Genomic DNA, 13,793 nt, shown 5'->3' with positions numbered 1-13,793 from the left:
AGTCTCCAATAACAATTCAATTAGATGGCAGGTGCTGTAGATCCTACAAAACTTTTCCTGTGATCTATGAGTTAATAGTAAAGTTCCAAAATAAGTACATTTTTCCATTCCATTAAAATCACCAAAAATTGCAGATTTTTTCAAACCTGAACCTTTACATTTCTCCCATATCCTATATAATAAAAGCATAAGGCATACTTGCCTGCTCTCCTGGAATGGTGCTGTCGGCCACCCAGAAAAATAGGCAAGTCATCTGTAGCCTCCTCTCACCCCCACTCACCACTGTTTGCATATAAAAAGTGGGCAGAGCGATACATTTGCTTTACAATGAAGGTAGTTGAATAGCAGGGGACTGGGCACAAAGATGCGATCATGGTTCCATGTCCCAAAACTATGCCTTTTTCAGAGTCCCCTATTGAACTGAAAGTATGGCCTAGCGCTGCTCCACATCTCTATGGTGCACCGGCAGCTACCAGATGGTATACGACAAAGCACCAATCAGGTGTGTGCACACACACACACACCTACACGCCTCAAAGCACAGTGCCACAGCAGCTGCATAGTTTTGACTGGCTGGTGACTAGTATTGTTATAATATTAGCTGCAAAAATCAGCAATAGAGTCCAACTGCATAAAGTAGCAAAATACTTTATTGTGCACAAGTAGAATCAGGGCAAACCCCAGGTCGGCTAGCGCCAGAAAAAAAATATTTAAAATCCCCCCAAAACACTTTTCAGGGTTTAGTACATAGGGGTCAGACCTATAAAAATTGGGGATTGCTGCAGTGTAGGACTGAGGCATGAAGGGCTCACCGGGCAATACCAGTAGTGGAGCCCATTTTTAGTAGTGTGAATAGTCTCCAGAGGGGTGTGACCAGCTGCCACAGTGGTTTCACTACCCATTCACACGAAATGTCCGTGATCTCGAAGCCACACCCCAGTTTTGTCCCTATGGGGGCAAGAACAAACATGAAGCTGCTAAAGGGCAGTCTCTGTTAATTGTCTCCTTTAATCTAAAATATTTTTTTATCAATCAAGCAGAGACTGAAACACACATTTACAGATGGATTTGTTATATAAACTTTTAAATGTTTTGAAGTGTATGTTTAGCCTTGGAAACCCAACATCTATTTAGAGCAATTCAAAGGATCAATTTCAATGATAAAAATTGATTGCAAATGACCATTAGTAAATAGACTCCAAAGTCAGCATCCCACAGAAATTAATAATATATCCTGCTAGCACGGTACAAAGCATGGCAGCCATTGAGGATGATGATGATTACCATGTATGGCTGTATCAGTGGCATAAGTTCTTCCCAGTTGCCCGGAGGCAAGATAAATATTGGTGCCTCCCCAACACACACACACACCGAATTATATAAATAATATATGTATGTATGTATGTTATGAATATTATGTTTAGATTAAAGAGAGTGGGACAGCTATGGTCCTGCTAGGAAGAGGAGAAGCCACAAAAGCAATATCAATGGCTTTCAATTAACTGACTCAAACTCACAGGGGCGGAGAGGTGCCCCCTTGGGAACAGGAGCCCGGCGGCAGATGACTCCATTGCCTCCCAGAGTTCTGCCACTGGGCTGTATGTGGTACAACATTTATACCACACACAGCCATACATTGTAATCATCCTCATTATCACTGCCAGGCTGTGTGTGGTATAGCCAGGCAACTATTAGTGTCAGTATTTGAAGATGATACAGTGATAGTCTGTGCAATATTTTCCCCCTAGACTAGAGATGGGTATAGCTTGACAGGAGCCTATAACCAGGCAAAGAAACTCTGCGGCGCAGCAGCAGTATTTCCGGCTAAATGTCCGTCTGAGTCTCAGCAGCGTGACCGTCCATTACTCTCAGGAATTTCATTTTTACCCCATTTAGGGTAATTTACCCCTCTTCCCAGACCACTGATATATAGGGACTTATACACTAAAAAGACTCATTCATTTAGAGTTATTATTTAGAAAATACAATTATAACATAAAAATATTTGTTAGACAAGGTGCTTGCTACAGTATATAAGAGATCATGGTTAGTCTTACCCAGCTAGGACTGTTATGAAGAAATCTTCCCCCTGGAAATTTCTGGGCAATTTCTAAAAATAAATAATAATAACTTGATAGGTATCCCCCTTTTTTAATTGCAGAAACATCCCCATTGTTTCTATGGTGGCTGGTAAATTGACAAATTAAACTCCAAAATTGGCAGTGGGAACAAACGCCATCTTCTGATGGCATTAGCTATTGTGGTCTATCACTGGTTCTCTGCTCGCACATTCATAGTCTGATGACCACACAGGAGCCAGTAGCATGGCCAGGGTCTCATCCTGAAATTAAAGTGATTACATTAACAATCACTTTATTTATTACACATCACAGGGCCCAGCTGTTATCGAGTTTCTCTACTTCCATGAGACTAATGGAAAATTCACATGATCTTTAATTTACTATAGTCTCTACAAGTGGCAAAAACAAATGATAAGTATCAACCATGCTTTGTGATCAGCTTGTTGCTGTTCAGAGATGCCATTTGCAGCATTTTACAGTGGTGTGGTTATGATGATGCAATTCAAAATAAACTACATAATAACACCCCCGTGCTGCATACAGAAGACAGTCCCACTCTTTCGCGAGTCTGGGGTGGCCCGCCGAGATTCGGGCCATTCCTTGACACGCTGGTAGAGTTGGCAATCATAGTATAAACAGCAGTCTGAGCAATGTAGAGGTCACAAGCAAGAGTTCAAACCCAGGCAGAATATTAATATGGAAATGCTAGCGTGTGAATCAGCACGGTATGTCTGTAACAGGTGGCTATTTAAGGTAACAGGCAACTGGCACCAATGAGAATCAATTCAGGACCAGCCCCCAGATGACATCAATGGCATAAAGCCGCAAATACAAATCTCAGGAATAAAAGGTAGAGATGCCAGCAGAATAATAAGCACACACAACAGCTTCTAGACAAACACCACAGATATGCAGTCACCTCTGTTTCTAACAATAGACACCTGTTCCCAAAACCCCTCCTGATGCTATTATGGTATACACAGTGACTGCACAGCAGCAGTGTCCCTAGAAACTGTATTCCAAGGCTTACAGCTACAAGTGCCTTTCCATTTATAATTCTAGGTGATTGCTAATTTTGTTCACCGAATAGTGTGTGTTACCAATGCTACTTGTGTATTATCAGAAAAAAGGGACACAGAAGAATGTCTTTTTTGTTGGTGCACAAGAGTAATTTTGAAAGAGATGTATGAGATAAAATTTTTCTTTTATTGAAATATATATTAAAATAAGAACTGTGCAGTCCATGAAATATATCATATATATGTCTGAAAAATGTTTTCAATTTTATATCTTTAATAAAGATTTAAATTCACTTTAATTGTTATCTGTGTCCTTTTATGTGTCTATTATTCAATTCAGGTCCTTTTTTGCTAGGGATGTTCTGTAAGAGGGTTATTCCATTATTGCTTTAGTAAGCTTATTTAAAGGTACTATCCCGTGACTTGTTTCTTACAGATTTACTCCTTTTGTGATACTGTTCTGTTTTACTTTGTTCTTAACCTTTTTAGGCAAGTCCAGTGCATGAATTGTATGGTGGGATCTGTCGGATCTCAAAAATATGCTCACTTGTTACATTGGTTAATCATTCATTTGCGAGTGTTGCTTTGCACATCCACGGGCACCTGTGTGGCACACGGTATGGTACTGAAAGTTTTGGTCAGAACCATTTCTCATAAGATTGGTGTCTATACATGTCAGACACCACTGACATGTATAGACACCAATCTTATGAGAAATGGTTCTGACCAAAACTTTCAGTACCATACTGTGTGCCACACAGGTGCCCGTGGATGTGCAAAGCAACACTCGCAAATGAATGATTAACCAATGTAACAAGTGAGCATATTTTTGAGATCCGACAGATCCCACCATACAATTCATGCACTGGACTCGCCTAAAAAGGTTAAGAACAAAGTAAAACAGAACAGTATCACAAAAGGATTAAATCTGTAAGAAACAAGTCACGGGATAGTACCTTTAAATAAGCTTACTAAAGCAATAATGGAATAACCCTCTTACAGAACATCCCTAGCAAAAAAGGACCTGAATTGAATAATAGACACATAAAAGGACACAGATAACAATTAAAGTGAATTTGAATCTTTATTAAAGATATAAAATTGAAAACATTTTTCAGACATATGTATATGATATATTTCACGGCCTGCACAGTTCTTATTTTAATATATATTTCAACAAAAGAAAATTTTTAACTTATACATCTCTTTCAAAATTACTCTTGTGCGCCAACAAAAAAGACATTCTTCTCTGTCCCTTTTTTCTGTTGTTACACTTATTGGGCGGTATTCAATGACCTGAATCGTTGGTCACAGTGATTCAGATTTTACATTCGCCAGCCATTCACCGGTTTTTTACGTCGATTCGCCAAGCGTAGGGAGTCGCCGGGACTAGCTGTGTCACCCTATTCAACGTGGCTGAGAATCGCCGCCCCCAACGGCGATTCTCAGCCAATCCGGCGTTTCCCTAAACAGCTTCAGTACTGTAAGAAATTGCAGTGAAATGCAAGAAAAATGCAAATTACCCTGAAAAAACGATTCCAATACAGCAGACTGCAAAAGCTGTGTAATCTCCTCAAAGGCCAAACGAAGGAGTGAGGTGGGGAGGAGAATCATGGGTAAGTGAGGTGCACCATGGGTAAGAACAGTGCGTCGTGGGAGAAAAAAAAAATACCAGAAAAAATTAAATATATATTTGTATAGCACTTCTACGACCATCACATCACACAAGGGCAGCAAATAATATTATATTACACTTGCAGAGTTAAATTGAACACTTAAAACCAATTATTTCACAGGTTCCGATAAAAGTTCACCACAAAAAGATGACGAGGGACACTCGGTGAGGAACGGCGATATGAAACAAGAAATAAGAATCGCCAACTTCTCATTGAATACACTTTTGGCGATTCCCGTCGACTACCGGCGAATCCCCATGAAAATCCCTATACACAAAAAACGGCGATTTGTAGAGAATAACATTTGGCGATTGGTGCTTCATTCACCGGTCGTCATCGGCGAATAGAAGACGTTGAATAGGGTGATTCGCTTTTTTAGCTCAAAAAATCGCCGGCACACATGAAAAAAACACAGAATCGCCATAAAACTTGGCGATTCTGCCTCATTGAATACCGCCCAGTGTCTTTGGCTGCACCCCCTCTGAGCTCTACAATTGATAATGTCTCGTTTGGGGTAACTCTGGTGCTATAGCACCTGCCTGTGCGGACGTATCCCTTTCCCCCTCATCCCTAAAAACTTACTTGTGTATTATGGATGTGTATTATGGATGCTGATTTTAGGAAATTTTTTTAGTGTTTGCTTTGTACTTCAGTAACACTGTACTTAATATTTAATCCATTGTATTAATATTATAGTGAACTTGAGCTTTTATGTTAGAAAATAAAAATTGCTCCATAAATGTTACATTTGTACGTGGGGATTACATAATTTTATTTTCTACTTATCTCAGCCCATTGTTCACTCCCCCCTTCCACTTTCTTCTCATCTCACAGAGAATGTCAGGTAGCTGGGCCTGTGGGGCATTTCCCCAGTACACCATTGGGCCAGTCTGACTCTATGTATATGGTAGCAGCAGTGGCTCCTATCTTACAGTTGGAGGGGGCTGCTGCAATGCCAGCAACCCCCCCAGCCACTGCTCCTGGACAGTCCCGAGCTCCATGTCACCGCTACAGGCTAGGCACTTGTATAATGACAGGTGCCAGGATCAGCGCATTAATATGGGCATTAAATAGCGGTGGGGGGCAGGGCCATGTTGATGTGATTGCACTTGTTACCAATCACTCTATGGCTGAAGACATTTGCAGCCATTGGGAAAATTTTAATACGCAGCCCTTACCTTTTATCTGGTCCTCTGGATGTTACAGAGAGGAGCAGGGACTGAAAACATGTTAAGTTGTGTTGGTTCATCCATCAATGTTTGTAGAATGTTTATTAATTATTATTATTATTATTATTATTATTATTATTATTTATAAAATTGTATTGGATATATTTTAAATATATGTTCTCAACCTAATTCAATCATAAAAACCACATGACAATTTCTCAATGGTTTAACAATACACAAGTGTTTACCAAGTGGTTTTGGCAGCTCAGGTGCTTTATGCGCACATGCAATGACTGGTGAGGATGAAAGCTCACTCTTATTACTGCCAGCCATTGCCGTGATGACTGATTTTCTTTCTGTGCAGTAAGCAGCAATAGAAAATCTGGTATGTGGATGGCGCACAGACACTGTCTGGGTAGACAATCAATAAGTCGACACCAAAAAGTCGACATATAATAAATCGATGTTGGCAAAAGGTCGACACAAGGGAATGGTCGACACATGAAACGGTCGACATGGGTTTCTCCCTCCTCCGGCAATCCCTGCAAAACCCACAGCACAATAGCCTAGTGCTTATATGCTGCATGTTACCTCCAGTCTCCCCCCCCACTGCACATGTGCGAGATCTTGCAAACATCCCAAGATCCTGTGCACAGTCACATGCAGCCCTGTAGCACATGTGGCATTTACCACTTCTTCTTTAATCTGTCCCACAGTCTGTAAAATGACAGCTAAAGCTGTACCTCTCCCCACTTTATCTCTCCCAATGCTTTCATAAATACCCCCCCCCCCCCCAAGATTTTATAAATATCCTCTTAATGACCATTCATGTTATCACTTGGAACTGTACTAGAGTTGGCCATTGTTGTGGTCACCATCAACGGTTGCCATTGATGGCGAAAGTACAAACAGTCATTGATGGCAGCATATCTAATGGATGGCAATTGATGTTTTTGACCATCGACGGCCATCTATTTTATTTGACTGACTGGCCCAAGGTCCAATCAGAGCATGGAGGCGTAACTTCATGGGTGTCAGTTAATGCTATGTCATAAAAGGGGGGGGGGGGCGTAATCTGGTTCTCCCCCACCAATGGCAAAACTATTCTACTTTGACCATAAACCATTGATGAATATGAATTATTGTTGGTCGATGGCCATCCCTACACTGTACACTACTACATCTGCTGCATCTACATTACACTGAATTTGCTCTTATTGTGGGGGTTGGGCAGAGTGGTGGATCCAAAGCTTGGAGAGAGATAAAATGGTGAGACAGTACCAACCAGTAAACTTACAGTACAATGTTCAAACACAGCCTGTAAAATGTTAAGTACAGTAGGAGCGGATTGGCTAGTACTTTATCTCTCACAATTGTATCTCTCTCCAGGCTTTGATAAATACCATCGTAATCCTGCATGTGAATGCTTGGTAGCATACTGTATAACTCAAAATATTTGAGAATTGTTTCAGGCAAGGTACTACAATGTGGGAGTAAAGCGTTACACACTACCTCCACCACCCCATGCAAACAGAGGTTACATGAACAATAGAAGTGTGTACTGTGTGAACCATGATAAGAAATCTCTATGCCTGCAGCAGAGGAATTTGTTCATGTCACCTAGGTTTTGTAACGCAGCACATGCTAATTATTTCTAGACCTGTTCCGTATGTAGCTGCTGCAGGGAACTGTGATGAGGGTACGCTTATATACATTAATATAACACATTACTGTATTTAGGAGTCTGTTCTATCATAAATGATAAAAGTGCATCTACCCTCAAGGTCATTAGGTTGAAACAAGCATTAGGTCGACATGGAAAAGGGTCGACATGGGTTTTTCATGTTTTGTTTTTTTAAAGGTGGTTTTTCATACTTTACTATCCAAGTGGGCATAGAGTGAGGGTTGAGACTAGTTCCCCTTCACCGTAAGGACCTGGGGAGGAGATGGGGCAGGGAGAGGAGGAGCAAGTTCAGAAGAAGGGACCCAAATGGACCCTCGCATAGCTCGCTTCGCTCGCAATGCTTCGGGCACGGTGGCTCGCTTCGCTCGCCACAGCTTTAATAACCTCCTCCACGCCCTAGTGGATGGTAGGGCATGAAATACCGCCTGTCGGCACATGTCGGCTCAAAAAAAAAGTTGTCTTGTTCTGACCTTGCTCCTCCTCTCCCGCCCCCTCTCCCGCCCCCTCTCCTCCCCAGGTCCTTACGGCGAAGGGGAACTAGCTGCTACCATAGAGTGAGAAAATAATAGTGTGCCCTAAGTATGGCGAGTGAAGCGGTACACTTATACGGTGACCATGTCAACTTAAGTCGACATAGACACCAAAAAGAACATGAAAAACTAACGTTGACCACTTTCATGTTGACTTTTTCATGTCTACAATGCTTGTGTTGACCTAATGACCATGTTGACCTATGTCATGTGTCAACCTAGTGACTGTTGACCTATGGTGGTTGACCTCATTTCTGTCGACCTTATAATCCATTCTCAGAACATTCACCATGCTGAGAAGTTTCACAACTTTCACTAAGGACAACTGAACTGAAAACACATTCAGAACATGCGGAGCATAAATACGGCAACATGAACATCCTTCCTGTAGTGTCCTCAATGTTAGTAATGTGACAAATATGACTAATATTCTCGACTTTATAAGTGCATGCGCTGGGGTTTAGCCTATTCACACAAGTGGGGTTAGGACTTTGTAAAAAAAAAACAGATAATCGAATCCATAAATGAATGACTAGGAAAAAAAACCCATAAACTCATAATACCGGCACTGACTCTTCTAAACCCAAATGGCAGTGTGTCCTGCTGTGTGATCTGCTACACAACAAGGAGAGCACAGGAATCAGCACATGACTCAGTGCATACAGATGTGTAGCATCCAACTGTAACAGCAGCAGCAGCAGCATTCCAGGAAGGGTATTTCATTCATGTCACAGGCTGGGCAGCGCCGTGGGGTGTAGTATTTAGCAGAGGGGACAAGCATTGTGTAATACGTACCATGTGCACTGTGCACCATTGTATCTAGATGTGACATGTACGCTGCCGCCTAACGTCACAAGTCTCTCATGCTGTCAGTAACTTGCTGCTATCCTCGTGCACTTACACTATCACTTCTCTGATCTGCATACAGCTGATCAAAAACCAAATACAAGCAATGCTCCTCCATTCCCTGCTGGCAAGAAACCCCTCTCTCCTTCACTACAGTTGTCAAAAAGGATCATAAGAAAAGGCAAGCCGAGAATAATGCACGCCTGTGGGAAATCTCCTTATCAGAAGGCATGTTGTTTTAGAGGGATGAGCTGTACACCACCACGCCTGCTGCTGCTGCTGCCTGTGACAACTTAGCAAGGAGGCTGAACCCTGCTCCCAGCCTCCTACCACCATCTCTCCCTCCCTCCCTCTCTCTCTCTGACTGTCTCTCTCATTCTCCGCAGAAGTCCTGCCGTAGACTTTCTCTGGGTGAAGGAATCAATGTGGCACGCCAGGATCTTGCACTGTGCAGCAGAGGCAATGCAACTTTCCCCACACTGTGTCCCATGGCTGACTGCTTCCTGAGATGACTACTGGAGTTGTGGTGTGTGTGTGATTACAAAGATCAGAGGCACAACGTTGTGAGGTAGGCTTGGCTTCTAGAAATGAAAACCAGTTGTACACACCCGTGCCATTCATAGTGGGTGGACGTTTTGCATGATTGTTCCCTTTGCACTTCCTTCCTTATTAATGAGGTGACCCGACCTCACTCACTGCTGGAGGGAACCCAATGCACGCTACAGTACATTGCTGCTAGCTAGTAGTGCAATGGAATGTGTATTGCTGCTCAGTCCTGGAGCCTGCACACTTCTGTCAATGTGCATGTAACAGAGATGGGAAGTTTGCAGATTGTACAGCTGTGTGGTTCTAGTGAATATATCAGTCCATTCTGGTGGGGTCCTGTGTTGCTGCCACCATGCACTAGCCTTTACCTGACTGCTAATGTAGTGTAATAATAACTGATGCCTCCTTATTACCTTTCTCCATTTAGATGATTGCAGCCACCAACCTCGCTGGTTTCCACTCCCTGCCTGTTTTGACTTGAAAAGACCATGACAGAAGTCTTTTTATCAGCTCTTTTGAATGTTACTCAAAGCACTTTGCTGGCAAGTGGCTCATCTGCTGGGAATGTCACAAAATGCTCTCTGACAAAGACAGGCTTTCAGTTCTATTACCTCCCTGCTGTGTATATAGTGGTTTGTATCACAGGATTTATTGGTAATAGTGTGGCAATATGGATGTTCATTTTCCACATGAAACCGTGGAGCAGTATCTCCGTCTACATGTTCAATTTGGCACTTGCAGATTTTTTATATGTCCTTTCTCTCCCAGCACTGATTTTTTACTATTTCAATAAGACGGACTGGATTTTTGGGGATGTCATGTGCAAACTGCAGAGGTTTATATTCCATGTGAACCTGTACGGAAGCATCCTATTCCTGACCTGTATCAGCGTGCATAGATACACAGGAGTAGTGCATCCACTCAAATCACTTGGGAGGCTGAAGAAGAAAAATTCAATCTACATCAGTGCTCTGGTCTGGTTCATTGTGATTGCTGGTATTTCTCCCATCCTGTTTTTCTCTGGTACAGCGCTCAGGAACAATAAAACCATCACATGCTTTGATACATCTTCTGATGATTACTTAAGAAGCTACTTCATTTACAGCATGTGCACAACTGTCTTTGGCTTCTGCATCCCTTTTATACTAATTCTGGGATGTTATGGATTAATTGTTAGAACCTTGATCTACAAAGATATGAACAATGCACCCCTGAGAAAAAAATCTATTTATCTGGTTATTATTGTGTTGACTGTATTTGCGGTTTCTTACCTTCCTTTCCATGTAATGAAGAATCTGAATTTAAGAGCCAGGCTTGATTTTCAGGCTCCTGAAATGTGCTTCTTTAATGATAGGGTATATGCCACCTACCAAGTGACTAGGGGTCTTGCGAGCCTCAATAGCTGTGTGGATCCCATCCTATATTTCTTGGCAGGAGACACCTTTAGGCGGAAGCTATCACGGGCAACCAGAAAAGCATCTAGAAGGAGCGAAGCGAATGTGCAATCAAAGAGTGAAGAGATGACTCTTAACATCTTATCGGAGTACAAGCAGAATGGAGACACAAGCTTGTGAGCACAAAGAATTGGATTGCTCAAGACACCCAACTGTTAGCACTCTGGGATGCATTCATTTGTGGCTGTCTCTTTCATGCAATGATTTTATGGCTAAAAGTCAATTGACATACAGAGACAGGCTAGAACGATGATTTATCCTTGAGGAAACGGAAAGTTCTAAGGCATTTGTGACAGACATTTGCATTCCCACCAAAATCTAAGGAACAAAAAAAAAGGGGGGTGTATTTTTTCCTCTCCCTGTAGGATCGTTTTATCTCCACAAGCTGAGCAATGATCTGAATCTAAAGTTTTTTTTCTTCTTCTAACTATTCCAGAATTTAACTGTGAATACGTTTTAACTACTGCTAACATGGTGAAGGAATGTATTTCAAAAAGTTACGTGCTGATATTTTTAAAGAGTATTACTAAATTAGATGGTTTTTGATTTTTATTTTGATTTTTTTTTTTTGTGAACCTGTTTTGTTTCCTAAAGCAATGGACTTATAAATTATTTAACTGGAGAGACATTTTTATTTTAAAGAGTATTCTTGCAATATACAGCTGTACCTTTTTTTCGTGAAAGCCATCTCAATTAGAGAGAGAGCTGGGCTGGACATAGCCACTCAATATTACTGTCATTGTCATTTAGCTGTGTTTTGGTCGTTAAAAAAAAAAAAAATCCTAAAAAAAAATTACATAGACAAAATGTGGTGATACTATGCTAGCCAAACCTGAATATATCAAACTGGAGGAATGTTGTTCTAACATGTTTTTACTGATAATCTCTAGTGTGAACGCAATTCCCATACGGATATTGGTACTAGGTGTATATGAAGCCCTTGAATAGATAATACTAGACAATAACTCTTTAGAAGAGTGTTAATAGTCCAATTTTTTTGCACAACAAAAACATTTCAAATTGAATAACAAAGTTAAAAGACAGAGGCACAAATACATATTTTGTCATTTTGACTATAGAGTACAAGGGCTTTCTGTGAAAGGGTCAATACTTCCTATCTAAGCACTATTTATTATAAAATATCTGTAAGGTGTTTGTTTGAAGACTATGTGAAGATATGACATGCTAGTGGAGAGTACGTGGATTTCCGTTGCTAAACATGGCTGTTATGGTGAAGGATGTATGCTAGAAGGATGAAGTCTATATATCCCTTTGACCTACAGATCTTGCCCTTTGTACCACTTACTACTGAGAAACATAATATTTTATGTTTAAGAACATTTCTCAAAACTAGACATCGAGAGTTTATTTACTGCTCAGTAACTAACATTGCAATCATTTTCTTGAATTGTGGCATGATGTAACTGTATATCATGTCAAAGATTATATGAAGGGATAAATGTGATTTATATGTTAAACGTACTGTGTATGTTTGGAGTATAGTATCTGTTTAATGCTAACGTGAAAAATGTTTTATTTTTGTACTATTTTCTGTAATTTAATATAGTTCAGTAAATCTGTTTTATCTGTGATTAACAGTGCCATTTAATTGATTCGCCTACGGAGCCAGTGTTACTTGACATTTTAAGCCTCTCTCAGGTTTTGTAGAATAACTGTGTTTAACTTTCACAATAAAAGGGTTCATTTGTCTGAGGAGCTGTGATGTCTGCATGCAGGTTATGTGTACAGCATGTGAGTAGGTGATAGATACCGAACATCAACATAGTAGAGGCAGCAATTTTGACCCCAAGTGTGTCTGGTATTGTACTTGGCCATTACAAACTCAGAGACCCAATAAAACTTTGAAATATTTTCTGCTGGTTTTTATATTATTAATTACAAAATTGTAATAGAAATCAGTGGCATTTTTAGCAGATGCAAAGTGAATTTGGTGAGCTTGTTAAGAGAAATCTGTTCAGTGACTTATTTGCAGACAGTAATTGGCATGTAGTGGATATGACAGGAGGTGCAAATGTTCATTCAATTTTCATTTCACACCAGGAACCAGACTCCTATGTAAATGCAGCTTTAATAGATGTGCCGTTGCTTTTCAGTATGTACACTGTGTATGGAAGAAGAAAGGTTCCACTCATTACCCTTGATTACAGTGTCTGCTTTTGATATAGGTCTACAAGATAAGGTACTATGCAAATTCCTCTCCATCAGTTCTGTGATGTTGTGGCATGACAACCCTCTAACCTACACTAATGTGTTTTCCAAACAGAGCATAAACAAGTGTGCTTAATTTTGATTGAATGCTAATAAGCATGACAATGTAGAAGTGTTCATTTAAATAAGCAACCAATACTCAAGCATAGGAGTCAGCCTGCATGTTACAATGTAAGATGATTGATGGGCAAGGCATTTCTCATCATAGCTCATTATTCGTTTTAACATGTAGCAGGATTGGTTTAATTGTGGTGTGATCCGGTGTTTCTCTCTTTTAGCCAAGTAGACACCATCACACCAGCATTTGTTGTCATTGTCAAAACAATTACATTTCTCAGTGTGCATTGTTTATGTCCATTGTGCTTATGTCTATTTTAATACATACATTTCACTATAACTCTTGTTTACAAGGTAAAATTTTTAGCGATAAGAGCGAGCCAATTAGCTTCAGCCTTATATTTTACAGGCTAGTTGTTATTTTTTTTATTTTTTTTTGCAAAATGACAACAACGTGCCGATTGGTTGGGACTTTCACAGTTTTACCTCTCGCTAATATCTC

The 13,793-nt window shown here is 40.6% G+C and overlaps 1 protein-coding gene across 1 annotated transcript; it reads left to right on the top strand.

Moving 5' to 3' along the window:
* The first annotated feature begins 9,086 nt into the window (after nucleotides 1–9,086).
* Nucleotides 9,087–12,877, top strand: P2RY1 (purinergic receptor P2Y1). Its single transcript, XM_083177912.1, has 2 exons — nucleotides 9,087–9,573; nucleotides 9,979–12,877. Exon 2 carries the CDS (start codon nucleotides 10,040–10,042, stop codon nucleotides 11,123–11,125), a length of 1,086 nt encoding a protein of 361 aa, XP_083034038.1. The 5' UTR covers nucleotides 9,087–9,573; nucleotides 9,979–10,039; the 3' UTR covers nucleotides 11,126–12,877.
* The last annotated feature ends 916 nt before the right edge of the window (nucleotides 12,878–13,793 follow it).

Source organism: Crinia signifera, chromosome 3 (genome assembly GCF_055691185.1).
Source record: "Crinia signifera chromosome 3, ASM5569118v1, whole genome shotgun sequence".
In the NCBI taxonomy this organism is placed as follows: domain Eukaryota; kingdom Metazoa; phylum Chordata; class Amphibia; order Anura; family Myobatrachidae; genus Crinia; species Crinia signifera.
Note: the sequence above shows the minus strand (reverse complement) of the source record. Positions and strands in the feature narration are given on the sequence as shown.